Raw genomic sequence first — 18,433 nt, forward strand, 5'->3', positions numbered from 1 at the left:
AAAACCCCGGCAGCTCCCGAGGGGATGGTACGCGGACTCCACATACGGTTACTTCGACCTTGCATATGACTGTGCGCAAAGATTGGTTTGCTTTTCTATCTGGAAATTTCAACGTCATTCACATTCCAGACGCACGCCAACACATAAGGATTCCAAGGACGTAATTTGATAAGTCAGATCATTATCAAGAACTCGGTGTCGAGCCATGCATCATTCCTTCCGCTTTCCCATCTATAACATATTGGGTTCTTTGCAGCCTCAAACCCAATAAGCTCGCCACTTCATGGAGTCATCTCAACGCAAAGTTGCCTCGTAGCTCCTTTCTATGGAAGTTGTCTTCAATGAGCCGCAGATGATGTGCCTGATGTAGACGCTGAAATTACGCATCGATGTAATGATTTGCTATATATTTAGTCCATAAATATGCCAGGTACCCACCACAGATGGTATGGAGGCCAAGACAGGCGGACAGTGTCAGAGTTCATCTTTACTGATTGGGTCCACACTTGGTTATCCGAGCTAGGATGGCCTTTTCAAAGGATTTCTTGAAGCATAACGGACTAATAGCTCGTACAAACCAATGGCATAACCTATGCGACTTCCATGGATTGCTGTGAGCTTCATTGAAGATGCCACAGTACGTAAGTGGTCAACATGATACTCCCCATCCGGTGCATGCATGTTGTCAGGTTGAAGGACTCACGGAGGCAGCGGATTAGCTAGTACGGGACTACAGCTCGCCAAAGAACTTTTGTCTATTCCGTAACTCCTTACCAAAAAGGATGTCGTGGCTGAATTACTTGAATTTTCAGTTGCCTCAAAAGGAAGCTTGCCCTCAACCGGGTGAAGGCCAAGCTTAAATATCAACTCAAACTTGCGGGACCTACGTGTTGCAGGATGCAAAGACTATTTAAATATTCAGATCGAATGCACTTCCCCCATGACATTCAATGGAATTTCGACATTATTAACCAAATCACGATGTCTCACACCACACCCTCATCTCTCGAATCTCTGCCGGTCGATGTCCTTGTGGCATTCCTATCAGCCTCTGACTCTCTGGCTGACCTCCACGCGTTTATCCGGTCATCGCCTTGGCTTTACAAGGTGTTCCTGGCGTCCAAGAGAGCCATTCTTCTGAATGTTATCTCGAAAGATGCCGGACCGGTGATTCGGGACTATGTTGCCCTGTCATTGACGCCGCCACTCGATCTGGCTCAAGACAATCACCATGAAAACGCGCTCGACGCAGTGCGGAAATACCAAAGCCTCCCCGCTGGTTCGAAAGCGAGAGTCGGCATCAATATCGAGCAGGTCCTCGACATCACTCAGTTTCAACGAACCGCTCACTTCTTCGTCGACTTGTACGAACGCACTCGGCTTCCCCTTCTGGCGGAATACACGCAGGCGGCAGCCATGCCTTTCAGTCCCCATGAGCGTCAGCGCCTCTATCGAGCCTTCGTCCGACACCAGGTGTTTACGCGCCTTTACCCCTGGCACGTCCGCAAGTCAGTCGACCGATGGGAGGTAGGCGGCGAGTTCTTTGGGTTGTTTGAGGCGTGGGAGATAGAGCAGGTGTCCGTGGCGCACGCTTTCGTCTTCTCCCTCATTAGCGCGATGCATGTTCTCCGCCCCCAATGCTGTAGAGACGATTATACATCCCGCAGCTTGGGTTGGACAACCTGTCCGCACGAATGGCGTTACACCGACGACCTCGGCGCGTTACGATGCAAGATTGCGTCACTTGGCGAGACTGAAGCCGCGTTCATGTGGGAACTCGAGGACCATGTACGGCTGCGCGAAACCTACCATATCGATGGAGGAGTTTGGGGTACGATTGACAGTCTGGACGAGAGCCACCATCTCACCATTAAGGACCGGAACCAAGGGGACCCCGAGGAATTGTCTGAAATACTCGATCGAAGGAAATCATTATATGAGGTCGAGAAGGGCAGGCCACGCCTCACTGCCGGGGCTTCGTGTGATGAGCCCCCGTTTGGGTGGGTTGATGCCATGCGAGGGCTGAACTGCAGCCGCTGGGGGACGAGTTTGGGTATGTGCTTTTGCTGGGGCGTACAAAGTCCTGGCTGCCTAAAGGGCTGGCGTTTGCTTCCGAGATGGAGACAGCTGGGATTTGTCTTTTGGGACAAGGATCGCGTCGAGCTTTTGTACGAGAACAGCCGCTTCCGTCCCGGCTGGCTTGGCGAATCATTCCAGCCCTAGCCAACAACCTGTTTCAGTTCAAGAGGAGAGCTCAAAGTTTCACAGCGCCAGGTTCTTGCAAGTAAGGAATTGACAATTGTTCATCCTCAGTTCACAGGTTTCCGATTGGTGTTAGACTGCTCCATGAGCATTGACTGCCTCGAGACACCATCACGGACACATTGCACAACCTGCTATGCGATATTTGCGCAGACTTACCGTTGCAGAATGACACTGTTCGTTAAAAGCACACTTTAGTCATTTACTACCGCTCTCCGCAGTCCTAATGCTGTAATGAAGAAACTGGGCGACCTTGTCGCACCGTTTATCCCACGGTGAACTCGTTTAGGAAATTGATAGACATGTAGTAACATCGCCTTGGACCCAGTCCAGATGATTAGATGCCATCCCTGACAGCGTTTGAATCCTACAGCCAACTACCAGAAACCAACAGAAGAGGGGCAGGCAGTGGATCCCGCCCTATTTGCAAGTGATATAAGCGCAACAGTTCGCTGGACAAGTGACCATACGAAGGAAACTTTCATACGTTGTTCATACAAGACCTGTGATTAAGTTCAACACCTTATCTGCGCCCCCCCCCTTAACGCCCCCCCCCTTAGATCAGACGATAATATAGCCCCTAAACTATATTAATTATATATAAAAAGGGTTAAATTTTCTCCGATTTAAAAATTAAATATATTAATTTAAACCTTTTTTTCCCTTTTTTTTAATATTATTATAATTAATAAAAAAGAACGTATTTAAAACGTTATTTAAAATTATTTAAATAAAAAGTTTATTAATTTAGTTATTAAGAGGAATAATGTAACGAAGCGTACTTTTCGCCGCCGTATTAATGGAGGTAAGAGCCGAAAAAAGTTTAATAAAGAACGATAGTTATTTATTAAGGCCGAAGAGCGTTTTTTAATTTATTAAGCTTTTTTTTAGGCTGGTTTAAAGTATATATTGTTTTATTAGCTGTTCCGTATATATGTTTAACGCTTTTTTATTACGAAAAGGTTTTTTTATAAGTTCGGAAAAACGTAGCTAGCTAAATTTTTACGTTGTTATAAAGTAATAAAGTTTATACGGTTTTAAGTAATAAACTTTTAGTGTTTTGTATATATATTAAACGGGGCTGTATAATTATTTTTTAATCGATTTATTAGTTTATTGATCACGATGATTTTATTATATTTATAATTTAATGTTAATAAGGTAGGAATTTTTATAATAAAAAAAGGGGGCTTTTTTATTATCGAACTAATTAAAATTAAAAGTTTAATAATAAATAATTCGGTTAATTGTAAATAAGTTACCATTTTAAAGATTATTAATGTTATTAGGAAACTTTTTTTTTTTTAGTAATATTTAAGGGTTAGTCGGTTTAATAATAATAATTCTTAACCGATAATAATAAAATAAACTCTTTTTATAAAGATTAAGCGTTTAAAGTTTTCTTTAAAAATTAAATTAATATGGCTATCGCTTTAAAATAGTTTAAGAGGTTTTTTATTTTTCGAACTAGGCCGATTAATCCTAATTAATAAAAGCTTTTTATTTTAAATAATTACGGTAATTATATTATTAAAGAGTTTATATTAGTGGTTATAAATATTAAAGTTTAATTTTTTTATTTATTTTTTTATAATAATTATATTTTTTAGCTTTTAAATATAAGCTATTTCGCTTATTTAAAAAAGAAGTTTCGGTAAAAGTTAAATATAATATATATTATTGCGAATAATAGTTATGTTAAGAAAAAGGATTTTTTATAAGCCTGGTTAAGGGTTAGGAAGGTTAATTTATTACTTTAATATATTATTAAAGGCTGGTTTATAACCAGGTTTTAGCTTATCGATGTGATAAAGTTAATAAATAATCAACTTTGGAAGTCCGTTATTATTTAAGTTATCGATATAGCTTTAACGGTTAAAGCGGCGAGTTAGCCGCCGGAATTGAAGCTTGGAAAGATTAAAATATTTAAGTCGAGCTGGTAGTTAAAGGATTTCGGAGCTGTATATTTCGGAGAGGACGTCGTCAGCGGCGATTTAACCCGCCGGTTTTTGTAGGCAAAGTTCGAAAAAAATATTAATAATTTAATTTTTCGAATCGGTAAGTTAAAATATAAAAAAGAGGGTTTAAAGGCCGATTTAAAAAAAATAAGGGTTTAAAAAAAAAGAAAGGTTGATAAAGACTTTAATGAGGGCTTCGTATCATTAATAGATATTAAGCAGGTCCAAATCGATATAAAAAAAGGCCGGTTAAAAAAAAAACTTTAAAAAAGGGCTATAATAAGGTTAATAATTAATTAAAATCGTGCCGATTATAAAGAAAAGTTAATTCGCATTACTACGCGTTAAATCATATATTTATATTAAATATATATTAATTAATCGATTAATTTATTATTATATCGGCTTATTTGCGCATTAGTTGGAGGGGGGGGGCGTTGAGGGGGGGGGGCGCAGATAGGGTGTTGAACTTAGTTCTCTTTTGCCACACACGCTTCCACCGATAATCATGACTGGATCTATTCGCATCGCCGTAACCGGAGGCGGCCTGGCGGGCGCCTCCCTCGTGCACGCGCTGCTGCAGTACCCCCACTTGGACGTGCACATCTTCGAGTCGGCCAGCGAGTTCAAGGAGGCCGGCGCTGCTGTCGGTGTTGCCCGCAACGCCCTCCAAGCGCTCGACTTGATCGGCCCTTCGGCCGCCCGATGCCTCCAGGACGCCGGGGCCGTCCCCCAACGAAGCGTTCGCTTCATGCTCGCTCAGGGCAGCGACGCCGGCCAGATGATCGATGAAGCCAAGGAAGATGCCGCAGGTCAGCGCCTGACGAGCATCGTCCACCGCGCCGCCTTCTTGCGAGAATTGTTGTCCACCGTTCCCGCTGAGCGGATGCACGCCTCCAAGAAGCTGGAGCGAGTGGAGCGGGCAAATGGCGAGGACGGGCCCATCACGCTCCATTTCGCAGACAGCTCTAGCCATGAATGCGACATCCTGGTGGGCGCCGATGGCATCCATAGCATGGTCCGTACGGCCATCCTGGGCAAGGATGACCCGGCCGCCAACCCTCGAAACGCCGGTTGGTGGTGCGTCATGGCCCTCAAGCCGTATCAAGACGCACGGGCTAGCCTGGGTGATGGATACGTCAGTGCCGAAGATCCCAGCGAGTATCAGTGGATTGGCGACGGGGCCTACATCTTGCACAATGTGCTCAACGAGGGCAGTCTTATCCAGTTTGTTATCTCGGCTCGTGATGATGCAGCACAGGGGTCCGATCGGTGGACTCGCATGGTCGGCGTCGAGGAGATGCGGCAGCTGTATGCAGATTGGCCTCCGTATCTGAGAAACGCCGTCGAAAAGGTACGACCACTTACTCAATCAATCACCCGAGATACTGGAAATAACTAACTGTGGACACATTAAGTTACTTTGCGATACTGATCAGCAGCCCGCCATGTACCTATGGGAGCATCCTCCAGCGCGAACCTATGTGTCTGGACCGATGTGCGTCATTGGCGATGCCGCCCATGCCACCACGCCCTGGCAGGGCTCTGGTGGAGGCATGTCTATCGAGGACAGTCTGATCCTTTCTGCCCTTCTCGGCCGGGCCAAGACGCCCGCGGAGGCGCTCAAGGCTCTGAAGATCTACGATGAGGTGCGACGTCCGCGCACGCAGCGGATTGTGGAGTCGAGCAAGGGGACGGGACTGATTGCGACTGGACGAGGGGAGGAGACTGGACTGGAGCTGGAAAAGCTGCGGCAGAAGTTGCTGCCCCGTTGGGACTTCATCATCGATTTCGATGTCGAGAAGCATCTTGCGGACGCTGTCGAGATGATGGCTTGAAAGGAGGGAGAGCGGCGGTTGAGTTACTGGATCTAACTGGCATGGTGTGCGAGGCTTCAACTTTCAGTTTACGTTTTCCTAGGTACTTATAATACTAATAGATGAAACCACATCTATATGAAATCTAGGATGTGCAAAGGCGATCTTTACAGAAATCCAATCAGGTCTAGTCAAACCAGAGTAAGACATTTTCTAATGCTCCGTAAAGCAAAGTTGCATGCCTACTGCCCTTGACATAGTTGGTAGTATTCCCTATAGAGCCCGAAAACGCCTATTGCTACAGTGGGGTAAGGTTTCCAAACCAATCAGATAGCAGGATCTGGTTAGGAATTGGTTGCTATAAGTAATGCAACCAATCAAACCACAGATCAGTAGATCACCCCACTATTTCCACCACAGTTAACATAAAGGTTCAAAACAACCAGCTTCTCCGAAAGCCACCCAACCCGTACACAAAAACACAACAGCACTGCAAACCATCTTTGCTGTCGTACGGGTCGCAAATAATTCATCATCGCTGCTTGCTTCATGCTTGGCTGACGGTACGTTTCATTCATCACCCCAACCTGTGTACAAAAACGTCAAGCTTCCCCCATCCTTGTCATTTTGGCAACGTCTTCTGTTGGCCTTGCAACCAACGTCCACATTCCTCCATCATCATTAAAAAAAATAACCATCTTGTAACTGGCTCTTCTTCTTTCTTCCCAAGTCTGGCTTTGGCTCCATCTCCAGCGCCAATCCAACTTATCACCTTGTCATCAGCTTCCTCACAACCAGCTACCTCACAACCAGCTTCCTCACAACCAGTTTCGTCTACACAACGTGCAACCTGCCCGCTGCTGAAACACAACGAGAACACGCGCAGCTAGTTTATGATATTTCGCGAGGGCGCCCTTCATCCGAGAGCGTTTGATCCTTCTCATTGCTCTCCATCTACTAGTATAAACGAAAAACACCACCATCACTGTCTCAGTTTCTTTCTCCACGGAACGCTCACCAGAATCCCCCCCAAAAAGACGAAGATTTCACAAACACCATGGATGTCCAAGTTCCCATCCAGACCCATGTGGCCATATCACCTCCCGCCAGCAACGGACAAGCAGTCCCTACTCTGCTCGGAATCCCTCGAGAGATCCGAAACATGATCTACAGCTACTTCGTAACTGTGGATCAGGTCTTCGATGGCGAACGCGAGGGTAACTTCGAAAGTTACGGTAACATGGCATCGACCGTCTCTGGTCTCAGCGTCAATCGTCAGATCCGGGCCGAGGTTTGGGACTACTTGATCAAGTCCAACATCTGGATCGAGGTCGACGTCGCAATTGGCTTACCACTCGAGTCTCACTTTCGCCACGCCGCCTCGTACTACCCATATCTCCGGTTCCCGACCGACCGGGCTCCCACAGAGATCTTGATGGCACTGGCTGACGAAGTGGCCATGCGCATGTTTGTGAGCCGGAACGGGGAGAAAGAGTCCCACTGGCGCCTTGATTGCCATAACGTTCCCTGCAGAGTGTGGGAAACGTATATTTTCGCTTACCATCCCCTCACCTTCGGGGCTTTCATCGACGCTTCTTCCTTCTTCTGGAATACTATGCAACTGAACCCCCGCACTCTGCATTGCGGGTCGAGATTCTCCAAGTTGCTCACTCCTTTGCGCACCATGCGCCATATGTCTCGGGTCACCTTCATCGGGGTCGACGTCGAGGGTTGGCCTGTGCTGCGGGCGCTACAAGAAGCTACGATACGCCCTGCGACCGGCTTAGGGAGGATTGACGAGTTGCTGGCCCACAAGCAGCATTATCGAGACCAGGGCCACCTCGCAGAGCTGCGCGGTCGACACTCCGACGCTATGTGCCAATATTGGCTCGCCATCACGGACACGCGGGTCCCCAGGAAGTACTACGACGAGGCAACCCCCGAATACAACAGCTTGTGCAGCGCGGACACCGAGATGCGCATCGGCTTCGCCCGCAGCGCCCACCGGTATGTCTGCAAGTTGAAGGCGAAGGCCGCCCCTCACGAGATTGACGTCCCTCACTTGAACTGGATCGTAACGCTCGGCTTGGAGACGAGCACCGACGCGCTCGAGAGATTCGTCGGTCTGACCGATGGCCAACGCCGCGAGGCACATATTTACCAAGCCTTCCACCTTCTACACCAGGGCAACCACCTCGAGGCCTCTTCGCAATTGTTCTATGCCAAAGAGGTCGATCCGTTGTTCAATCTAGTCGAGAGCCTTACCGACAAGCGCGACAAGCAGGCCTACCACCTCATCCAGGACCGGCCGGGCCCCCAGGGCTTCAAGCTCACCAAGATTCGGCTACCCCTTATTGGTGAGTGGAAGGGAGACCCTGTCCTTTGTAGGACGTGGCACAGGGTTCATCTATTTATGATGCAACTCTTCCGCCAGCGACACAACGTGGGGCCCGATGGCGAGATCGGCGGTACGCCCGAGAACTTGGCACTTAGATACGCTGTCAACGGCATTCGGTGGTATCACGACGATGATGGGGACCTGACCATTATACGATGAGTCAATCCTTGGTTAAGATACGGGTTTCATCTGCGGCCAATCGTTGTAGATTCTGTAGTAGCTCTTGGAGGGCCAGAGGAGAACTTTCGGGGAAACGAGCGGCAGTTGAATAGGAAGTCGTAAGGAAAACGACCATGTGGACTTATGTTGCTGTAAAATAGGGAGACAATGTGGAGTAGATCATCAGAACTGGGCGTGAATTCTAGCAACCGAGATTTGTTCTGCCAATTCAGAACACGAGCACACTAAACGCAGATTTTGGTCAGACTCACTTGCCTTCTTCGCTTGAATTGTGATGCATGTTGTGAGAAATATTTCGAAGCCGGTCGGACTTAACCTCCCGCGACGAAACGGGAAAGCCCTTCCGAGTCAAGGGCTAACGAGGATCGGAAACTGCACCAGTGAATGACCGGGTTTTCGTTTGCCGCCCGTCCCGAACCGTTGCGAACGTGCTTCGCCACGATCCAGGTAGCGTAAGGGCAAGTGGCAATTGTCATGAGCAAATGCGGTGATGATAGGCAGTGTCAAAAAAGGACCTTGTTTAGACGGAAACGACGGAGCAGCCGCCGCCACCTGTCGCGAGGGAACGACATACGGCATACGGTAATGCAGCAACGATCACATGCCAGCCTGAGACTAAACGGTTCGTTTGCGGCAGAAACTGGCCGGCCCGTTTCCGCTTTTTTATTCCCAGGCGAATCGGGTATCGTAATCTGTTTGCGATACCAAGAGACGGGACGACTCAGGCAGATACGTTGGGCCGCCCCCGAGTCAGGCCTGCGGGAAGGGGAAAGAGACAACGTACGAGGCGAAGCAAAAACATACGACATGCAAGCAAAGGCAATACTCAGTTTGCCGCAGGTGCGTATTTATGACTATTGGTCCGGCGTCCTCTCCGGAGGGCCCTGCTGGAGAAACAAAAGACCGGTGGAGATCGCCGTCCCGCACCATTCCGAGTGCGTGCAACAACGCACAGCTCTGCTTCAAACAGCAGCGTACTTAGTCGGCCATCGGCGATTAGGGCACGACTCTCCGAAGCTTCGCCATGACCGTTTGGGAGCGTTTGAGCCCGGCCGTAGCTGCTGCAAGTCCACACGAGCGGCGCTCCCACACTAGCAGATGTGGCTTACCGGGCAGGCCACCTACCGACTTGAGAGGCCATCAACGAACGCTTTCGTCCGTCAGGCGCAAACCAAGGAACGACAAGCCTTGGGGCTAGCGCCATGAGGCTGAACGCAAAAAGGAGGAGGGGAGGGGGGATTGGGATTCTGCAAAGCCCGATTCCCTGAACAGTCAGGACGAATGGCTTCGGCGGCAGCTAGCCGGGAGTCTGTGCAGCCATGGCAGGCAGATCCTAGCCTGGGACTATGTCTAGCTAATTACGTCGCGAGGTGGACCGAACCGTTTTTCCTCCGCGCGAATCAGAAAGTATCTCAACAGGCGACCCGTGTCGAGAAAGGCCCCGCCAGGGCTAGATCCGCAAACGTAACAGTCTAGCGCCTCGTCTCCTTCGGCGATAGCATCTCACATGCCATTCGGTTTTTGTCGTTTTGTTTCTGTTTTCGGGTCGTTATCTGTTATCGACCCAGGGTTCTTTCCGATCGTCTCGCCCGCCTGGGTCCCTCGCAGAGAACTGGAAGGGGGAAGGGGGAAGGGGCGAGGACGAGTACGATCTTAGCGCGATGCGATCCCAGAGACTATTCGCGAGCTTATTCCGTCGCATCATCTGCGAGGACAAAGAGTAAATATGCCACCTGACGGAACGCCCTCGGTCGTTCCACTGCTGGGAAATAAGCTTAAGCATATTTTTGACGTACGATTTTAGCATTGTGCCATTCCAAATCAATTCCCCGTGGTGTTGGGAAAACGAATAAGACGGGCCAGATTTTGGCCGGAACCCGCTGCCATGCTCCTAAAATCCAACCACCCGGCCCAACCCAATCCTCTTTTCCTCGGCCGATTCAGAGCCTTATCTGCGTCTTTGACGACGACTTGGGAGCCAGCGCCTGCATGAGTCGGTCTGTGTGGTGCCAAGATGGTGCCAATGTGGTACCACTAAGTGCTGATGACAATCATGGAGACATACGGGTTCGAAAACGTTGAGCTCCCTCTTGGCAGTACGAGTACGCCATAGTTATATACCTTGCCTTGCCTCACCACATCGATCATTGTTCGCCACCGACATGCTGAGTATTTCTACCTACATGGTGATAACCCCCCCTGATGCAGCAAGCGTGAACTTTCCCAGAAGCTTCAGACTATCCAGCCCCCAGATAACACCAATCGTTAAGTTGTTGAATCAAATACCTGACTACCTATCGTCGCTGCCCCAACAAAAATCAAAAGCCTCCTTACCATCCTCCCTATACGTGCCAGCACTGGACACCTGCAACCCCAGACACTGCTCCATCTAGTCATGGCCCCCCTATCAGCCTTGAGGCGGGACGAGAAGGGAAGACACTCGGTGGTGCGCCGAGTAGAAACCAACAGCACCAACAGCGATGTCGAGTCCGGCTCCCACCCGTCGCCGGAGTTCCCAATGTCGGAATGGAACCCCACGCGGCACGAGCTGCTCATCATGATCACGCTCTCCATCATCTCCCTCATGGTAGCGTTAGACGCCTGCATCATCGTCACTTCATTGAGTGTAAGTCCTCCCTCAACAGATCTTACAGTAACACTGGGCTCTCATGCTAACACTTTTGCCAGGCCATGGTGACAGACCTCGGCGGCAACACGACCCAGGGCTTCTGGATCGGCACCTCGTACCTGCTCGTGAACGCGGTGACGATGCCCTTCATCGCCTCCCTGAGCAACATCTTCGGGCGGCCCCTGTGCCTGGTCACGGCCCTGGTCTTCTTCACCGTCGGGACCCTCGTCTGCAGCCTGGCCCATAGCGTCGGCACCATGCTGGTCGGGCGCTCCGTCCAGGGCGTCGGCGGCGGCGGCATCGTGGTGCTGAGCCTCATCATCTTCACCGACATCGTGCCGCTGCGACACCGGCCCAAGTGGTACGGCACCGTCCTTGGCGCCTGGTCTCTGGGGACATGCTTGGGTCCCATCTGCGGCGGTCTCATCGCCGAACACACCACCTGGCGCTGGGTCTTCTATATCATGTTCCCTTTCTGTGCCTTCGGCTTGATCGCGGTACCGGCGCTCCTTACCCTCGCTCCCCGCACGGCTACGATGGCCGAGAAGCTCGCCCGTGTCGACTGGGTCGGGTCCGCCATCTTCACCGGCTCCGCCACGTCGTTCCTCATCGCCATATCGTGGGGCGGCAGTCAACATGCCTGGGATTCGGTCGCCACGCTGGTGCCGCTATGTGTCGGTGTGGCGGGACTGGTGGTCACGTATGTATGGGAGGCGCACTTCGCCAAGGAGCCGTTCCTGCGCAAAAGCTTGTTCTGGCGTCTCAGTTCCATTGCCACTTACTTCTGCGGGAGCGATTCAGGGGCTGGTGGTAAGTGACTACTTAATCCTCCCATCCCCCTATTCCCATTGAACCCGCGCATGTAGGTGCTGATCAAACCCTCGCAGATCTACGGCCAACTCTACTACGGCCCCCTCTACTTCCTCTCCGTCAAAGGCTACAGCCCCACCAAGGCCGGCCTGGCCCTGTTCCCCGTCATGTTCACCCTGGTCCCCGGCTCCATCGTCACCGGCGCGCTCGTGACCCGCCTCAACAACTACCGCTGGGCCATCTGGACCGGCTGGGTCGTCTGCGCCGTGGGATCCGGCCTCACGGTCCTGTGGGACCTCGACACCCCGGTCTGGCAGTGGGTCATCACTTTAGTTATTATCGGCTTCGGCCACGGCGCCATCCTCAACGCCCAGAACTTCGCCGCCCAGGCCATGTGCCCGCCCGGCGAGGAGGGCGCCGCGGCGGGGATGTACGGTTTTGTGCGGCAGTTCGGCACCGCGGTGGGCGTCGGCATCGGCGGCTCCGCGTTCCAGAACGTCATGGCCCGCAAGCTCGAGTGGGAAGGCCTCCCCTCGACCCTCGCCGACAACGCCGAGGCCTTCGTCGAGACCCTCCGGAGAATGCCCGACGGCGCGCCCGAGAAGCTGCGGATCCTCGGCGCCTACGTCTACGGCTTCCATGGCGTGCTGGGCGTGTACGTCGCGGCCGCCGGTCTGGCCTTCTTTGTGAGTCTGTTCATCAAGCACTACGATATGAACAAGGCCATCGACACGGAGCACCACCTGCAGGAGAACCGGGCGTCGCGGCTCCTGGCCGGGGGCCGGGAAAAGGCGGGCCCGAACCCACACCCCCATCCCATTGCGCCGCGGAAGGAGTCCCATATGACGTCGGGGACGGGGACGGAGACGGGCACTACCACGGCGGCGGGGTCGCAGACTTCGATAGGCAATGGGGAGGAGGCTTTGAGCTCCGAGGTGGGGGCTTCAACTGCATAGAGAGTATAGATTTAGAGAGAAAAACAAGGCGGTTCGTAGCGTGTGGGGCCAAAAGGTAAGACGATGTCGCATGATTGCATATTCGGGAGTTGAAATGTTTTACGAGATCATGATTGGAGGTGTCGGGAATCAGTCGATAGATCTTGAAGTGTAAAGTGTGTATAGGCTCATCATATAAAATCAAATCATGATATCACTTGCAGGCATATCTTCATGGCTTTTGTATTGCTTGGAAGTCATCTGTGGCACAGAATTCCGGTTTTGGTCTTGTTTATAACCGAGCCAACTACACAACATCTTGATGTTCACCGCAGTGTCGAGTCAAGTCCTCCTGGGAGTTCGAATTTCATGAGATTCATCTCATAACTGGCCCAACGCCCGTAAGTCCTTCGTGTAGAAATCGCGACAACTATTGGGGAAAGCTGACCCTCTACTTTCAGGACGTTATCTTCTTCTTCCCGTTCTATCTTAAGCTGCAATACAGTCGCACTCGACATCCCGACATCTCGCCGGGTCGTAACTGCAGAGAACCTTTCCGTCAAATTCACAGTGGCAGTAGGCTAGAAATCGACAGGGATCACCCCGCTGTCAGTTTACACTCACTTCATACTAGTAGTCTCCGTGTGTCCATGAACTCACTGTTACAAATATCTGCGCCGCATTTCTTGTTCCAATGGGTAGGTTCGGCGGTTGGTGAGCTGGATGTCGTCGTGGTGGAGACGGAGGTCCACGTGGTGAAGGTCGTGAAGGTTGAAACGGAGCTACTGGAGGTTGTCTCTTGCGCCAACGCAGGAGCAAAGCCTAACACGGCCGCGATGCCGACGTTGACGGGGACATGATTGAACTGTGTTCGGTGTCAGGCAACGCCACGGGAAAGGAGATAGCGATTTAGGGGAAAGGGAAGGCCCCAGACAAGAGCCGGCTGGTGGTAACGGAAATTTACCTTCATCTTGGGACTCGGGGGGCCGGGAGCGTAAATTGGGAGGCTGGACAGATCAGAACGGCTCCGACCGAGTTTGATTACAAGCCCTTTTTATAACAGAAACCCAACTTCATTTGGAATCGCATGCTCTATCTTGCCACATACGTTGGCTCGGACACGGAGCACCGTGCGGGTCCTGGATACGGCACGTCGCGGATGAAACAAACTTTACCTGCGCAAGCAAGCCCGCAGCAATTTGGAATAAATGAGATGCATAGCCGAATCACTTAGCATATGCAAGGCCCGCGATGTGCATACGGTACATCATTACTCCGCAGGTACTGAGCCGATCCCGCCGCAATCAGAACAAGGGGATGGCATGGCCGAGGCACGTTTGTTGACCGGTTCCACTAGGTGTTGCATCCGCTTGGCATCGGGGTAGAGAGAAACAGACTAATATACTTGAGGGCTTGCATCATATATAGGCTGATTCTCTGACTGAGGTGCATTGTTTGCGGCAGGGATCGGCATCGATCATTCAGCCGGACGGCCACTTCGGGGGTGGACCCCTGCCTATAATGATGCTACCCAATAACCATACCCCTCTCGGCACTCCACTCATTATAACGGTATACACACTGGACGGTTCGTTGTCGCAAAAGCATACATCCGTCAATATCATATGTCGTGGCCTCGAAAATTGGAGCCTCCTTCGCGAATTACAGTAGAGACTTGTGGTAGAAGAGGGAGATTGAACGTGATGATGGTCTTTATCAACACGATATATAAAAAATAGAAGACATCATACCCAGCGTTGCATCTCCTCCTGGCTCATGACGTGGAACACCTACGTCTTGCTGTCGCTGTTTTGTACTGTTCATGGGAGGCCTTCGGTCTTGGAAGTCCTTATAATAAGCCTGGCATTGCGTATTCAACTGCGAGTCTTGACACTTGGGTATATTTTCAGGCAGAATCTCTGATATTTGCTAATGATTGTCGGGGTGCCCCTCAGCGTTTTACTTTTCAATGATCTCGGTATCCAGGCTGCGTTTTGGTGTAGGGTCGACTCATGTGGAAGTGGCCCGAAGACATCATATCCAACCATCCTAACTATTGAATCTGCGTGAACAAGATTTTGAGTATACAAGTAAACCGCCTTGGATGAGGTACTTGAGGAGACTCATTCGTGACAGATTTGATACCTAGTTTCGGAAACCAATGGAAGACCTGTATGAGGTATCAGCCTGGACCTTTATAAGCCTGGCACTTCAAGTGTTTGCACCTCCGGCGAGCCCGTTTGGGTCTTTATTCACTTGCGTTTCTTCCTTAGGTACTATCTTGAAAGAAATGGCAGGCTGTAATGACGTCCGGTAGGAAAGACCTTAAACTTCTCGGAGAAGCCTTTTCCACTCCCATATTCTTCGAATATTCTAACTCCAACACGCTTTAACCATTCATTTTTCTAGAGTGACCTTTTCTTTTCTTATTCCTTTTTTCTTTCTTATTAGGCCTACTTAACACTAACCAGAACGCCTTAAGAGGAAGAATCTAAGTATTCGCCGACTACTTCTTACATCCCACTCGCCCCTTTCGGATCCCAAACCTCTCAAGCTCCCATCGGTTGCTTCATCCCATCCCAAGCTCCATCATGTATATCGAGAAGTCCACACTCCCCTTCAAGTGCTGGTCTACGCCGACGGTGAGCGAGCAGAAGAGTATGCGGACCCCGAGATAGCCTCAAAGCAGCACAACAAGGATAGTTGCTATATCGAGTCGACCCTGAATGGGGGTTTCTGGGTCCAGCTCCGGCTGGACGACGACGAGACCGTCAAATGGACTGACGTCGGCTGGAGACTGGACTTTCATCTCTCCATCAACGACACAATGCCAGATCACGTCAAATTCCCAATCACCGCTGAGACGATAGATGAGCGGATCTTAGGTTGGAACTTTGTCTTTCATGATGTCGCCGGCACCGGTGGTTCCGACAATACGGCGAGCTGTTTCAGATTTGCCTTCCTTAGTATGTACAAGGTCTCTTTGCTTACTCTGCTAGGAAACTTACTGATCAACGCCGGTCTTTTCGGACGCAGACGAATCAGGAAGGTGGTCCAGTATTTATTCAGTCACCTCCATCGAATTGCGGGTCACTGGAATTACTATGAACACCCCCGGATGGGCGGATAATGACCTGCAGAGCCTCCCCGTCGAAGACATCGCAATCTTTCGATTCGAGGTTCGTTCACGAAGTATGATTACAGCCTCGATGTTCATATAACAACAGAGCCTCCATACTGACCTATCACAGAACAACTGGAGCAGGAGGGTATCATTCCTCAAACTCGTAAGAAAGAGGAATCACCGGACGATATGGTCGAGCACGACCCTCGACAAGTGCGCCTCCTCCAGTCACTCCAGAAGACCCTGGCGCAGATTGAAATGGAGGCAAACCGGGTGATGAACGAGATTGCCGTCCTCGAATCCGAGCTTAGAAACGACTCTGAGTGGATCGTTGTGAGTCGAGACCTGTCTGAGAATGGAAGCTCCCTGGAACCTGTCGCCAAGAAGCAATATCGCGATGCTGACGACGGCGACAACGAAGTCGAAAGTGTCCCAGCTGCTAGCCATTAGATACGGAGTCTCGCCACGACGACGATGCTACCACTGGTTTACACATGGATCTATTTAAAAAGAGATGAGTCAGTAATGTTCGGGGTCCCCCCTAGTCATGTGATGGGATTGAAAGCCAGAGCCATAAACTAGGAAAATAATACACTCAAATAGCCACAACACCAGGTTAGCGAACTGGATAGCTCTGGATACACTCGTATCATCAGATCAACCGAATGGTTATCTCCTTTCAGTGACCTTTCAAGATGATAAGAATAAATACACATTGATATCTCCCCTTGAATGAGGAAATGATAAGGAGTGGCTGTTGGATCAGAAAGGGATGAACACTAAAGTCGCTTACCACTCAGGAGCTTGTTACCGGAGCTTTCGCTACGCCGATGGACGGTCTGCTGTTGCGCTTCGTCGAAGATCGGCGAAAGGGCGCCCATCGCATCGTCGCTTCCATTTGCAGCCTGACCAAGCCAAACGATGGTCCTCTCCGAGGCTGCAAATATAGCAGGTAACTGTGACATTTTGGCTGATTCCTCCGCAAGGTCGGCGCTGTTGATGCATAAAGCATCGACCCAGGCAGTGACGGGCTCGTCTTGGCGCTGGACATGCTTGAGCGCCAAGAGTAGCTAGCTCGTTGGAGACGGGGACTGGGGCACCATTGATTAGGGGGGACTTGGTGTCACTATGGGGGCTGTAGGTATGCTAGATCGCATTGAAAGACGGCGAGCTCTTCAGATTGGCAAGCTTCAGGATACAATGAATGGAGTCGTCGTCAATTACGGTAGTGGTAGCATTGAAAGACGGCGCCGTAGACGCATACCTGCGCGACTGGATGGTGAGGAGTCGGAAATCGGTTTAGGAGGGGGGCCCGGAAGTGCAGGTGCGACCTCCAGTCCTCAGACGACCTCTCTTGCGAGAAAACCACCATGGACGAAGCTGTAACAGAAAAATCATCTGAATTGAATATTGATGGCAATGCGATAAGTGGTCCGAGCCTTCAATGCTTGATTTTCGTCACGACGCGTAGGCAGCAAGTCCAACATGTTGCTGATGTAGATCCAAGGGCTGTGCCGAGTAAGACAGGCGGCTGTGGCTGTTGGGGCGCTATGGGGCAGTATTGACTTGAAGCAGTTTGTATGGGCAGGAATGCCCTTTTTGGTGGATGCCTGACAGGCTAAATCGGGCACATTGAATGCACTGCACTGCTGCGGGGCTCCAAAGTTGGGGGCCGAAGAGCGTCAGCAACAGCAAGCAGCTGGCTCGCCTTCCTCCAAACCGAATTCAAGTTTTGAAAGGAAGAAAGGGAACTTGAGCCTCTCAATATTGGAAATAAGCATATTAAACAAATGCTATAAAGTAGAGAGCTTACTGAGGGCTTTGATCAACCGAGAGTATGTAGTATAAGTGCATCTCAGGGTATACATTCCATCTTGAGCAGCGCGAGCTGGGCTGATATTGAACCCACTATCTTGGTAGACAGACGCCAATAACCAACACATCAGTAAAGCAATCGGGTTCAATCATCTCCGTACTCGCACTTACCAATAGTTCGAGACATAGTTGTACTTGCAGCAGCGACCGTATTGGAGTCCAAACATGACGGTCGCAAGTCGGATTTGCCAGGAAAGCGGCGGCCCGAAATATCCAACTCACCAACGCCCTTCCGATGCATCGGAATCGAAGGCGGGATCAAGGAGCATTCAACATCCAGCAACTCATCCGCAGAACCGGAATGGACAGCCGTTTTATATCCAAGTCTTTCACCGCGAACGCCGGCGTGCACCCTGTGGTCACTTTCGTGGTCGGTTGCCCGTCGGTCCGTTCTGCACCGTGATGGATGAGATCTCGGCCCATCTCTGAGAGAAGGAAAGGGGCC

General features: G+C 50.5%; 6 protein-coding genes across 6 annotated transcripts; 5 read left to right on the forward strand and 1 right to left on the reverse strand.

The window, feature by feature from the left end:
• Nucleotides 1-981: 981 nt before the first annotated feature.
• Nucleotides 982-2,223, forward strand: PG985_013180 (uncharacterized protein; the record flags this gene model as incomplete). Its single annotated transcript, XM_066832946.1, has 1 exon — nt 982-2,223. One exon carries the CDS (start codon nt 982-984, stop codon nt 2,221-2,223), a length of 1,242 nt encoding a protein of 413 aa, XP_066677686.1.
• Nucleotides 2,224-4,728: 2,505 nt separating this feature from the next.
• Nucleotides 4,729-6,058, forward strand: PG985_013181 (uncharacterized protein; the record flags this gene model as incomplete). Its single annotated transcript, XM_066832947.1, has 2 exons — nt 4,729-5,574; nt 5,639-6,058. 2 exons carry the CDS (start codon nt 4,729-4,731, stop codon nt 6,056-6,058), a joined length of 1,266 nt encoding a protein of 421 aa, XP_066677687.1.
• A 1,036-nt stretch (nt 6,059-7,094) lies between these two features.
• On the forward strand, nt 7,095-8,594 carry PG985_013182 (uncharacterized protein; the record flags this gene model as incomplete). Its single annotated transcript, XM_066832948.1, has 1 exon — nt 7,095-8,594. The coding sequence occupies one exon, from the start codon at nt 7,095-7,097 to the stop codon at nt 8,592-8,594; it is 1,500 nt and encodes a 499-aa protein (XP_066677688.1).
• Nucleotides 8,595-11,010: 2,416 nt separating this feature from the next.
• PG985_013183 (major facilitator superfamily transporter) lies at nt 11,011-13,010 on the forward strand (the record flags this gene model as incomplete). Its single annotated transcript, XM_066832949.1, has 4 exons — nt 11,011-11,241; nt 11,304-12,009; nt 12,038-12,054; nt 12,132-13,010. The coding sequence occupies 4 exons, from the start codon at nt 11,011-11,013 to the stop codon at nt 13,008-13,010; spliced, it is 1,833 nt and encodes a 610-aa protein (XP_066677689.1).
• A 3,292-nt stretch (nt 13,011-16,302) lies between these two features.
• Nucleotides 16,303-16,563, forward strand: PG985_013184 (uncharacterized protein; the record flags this gene model as incomplete). Its single annotated transcript, XM_066832950.1, has 1 exon — nt 16,303-16,563. The coding sequence occupies one exon, from the start codon at nt 16,303-16,305 to the stop codon at nt 16,561-16,563; it is 261 nt and encodes an 86-aa protein (XP_066677690.1).
• A 229-nt stretch (nt 16,564-16,792) lies between these two features.
• Nucleotides 16,793-17,078, reverse strand: PG985_013185 (uncharacterized protein; the record flags this gene model as incomplete). The annotated part of the gene is made up of 2 exons (XM_066832951.1): nt 16,793-16,800; nt 16,907-17,078. The coding sequence occupies 2 exons, from the start codon at nt 17,076-17,078 to the stop codon at nt 16,793-16,795; spliced, it is 180 nt and encodes a 59-aa protein (XP_066677691.1).
• Between the last annotated feature and the right edge of the window lie 1,355 nt (nt 17,079-18,433).

Source organism: Apiospora marii (assembly GCF_038362585.1).
Source record: "Apiospora marii strain CBS 49790 chromosome Unknown utg000011l_segment0_segment0, whole genome shotgun sequence".
NCBI lineage: Eukaryota > Fungi > Ascomycota > Sordariomycetes > Amphisphaeriales > Apiosporaceae > Apiospora > Apiospora marii.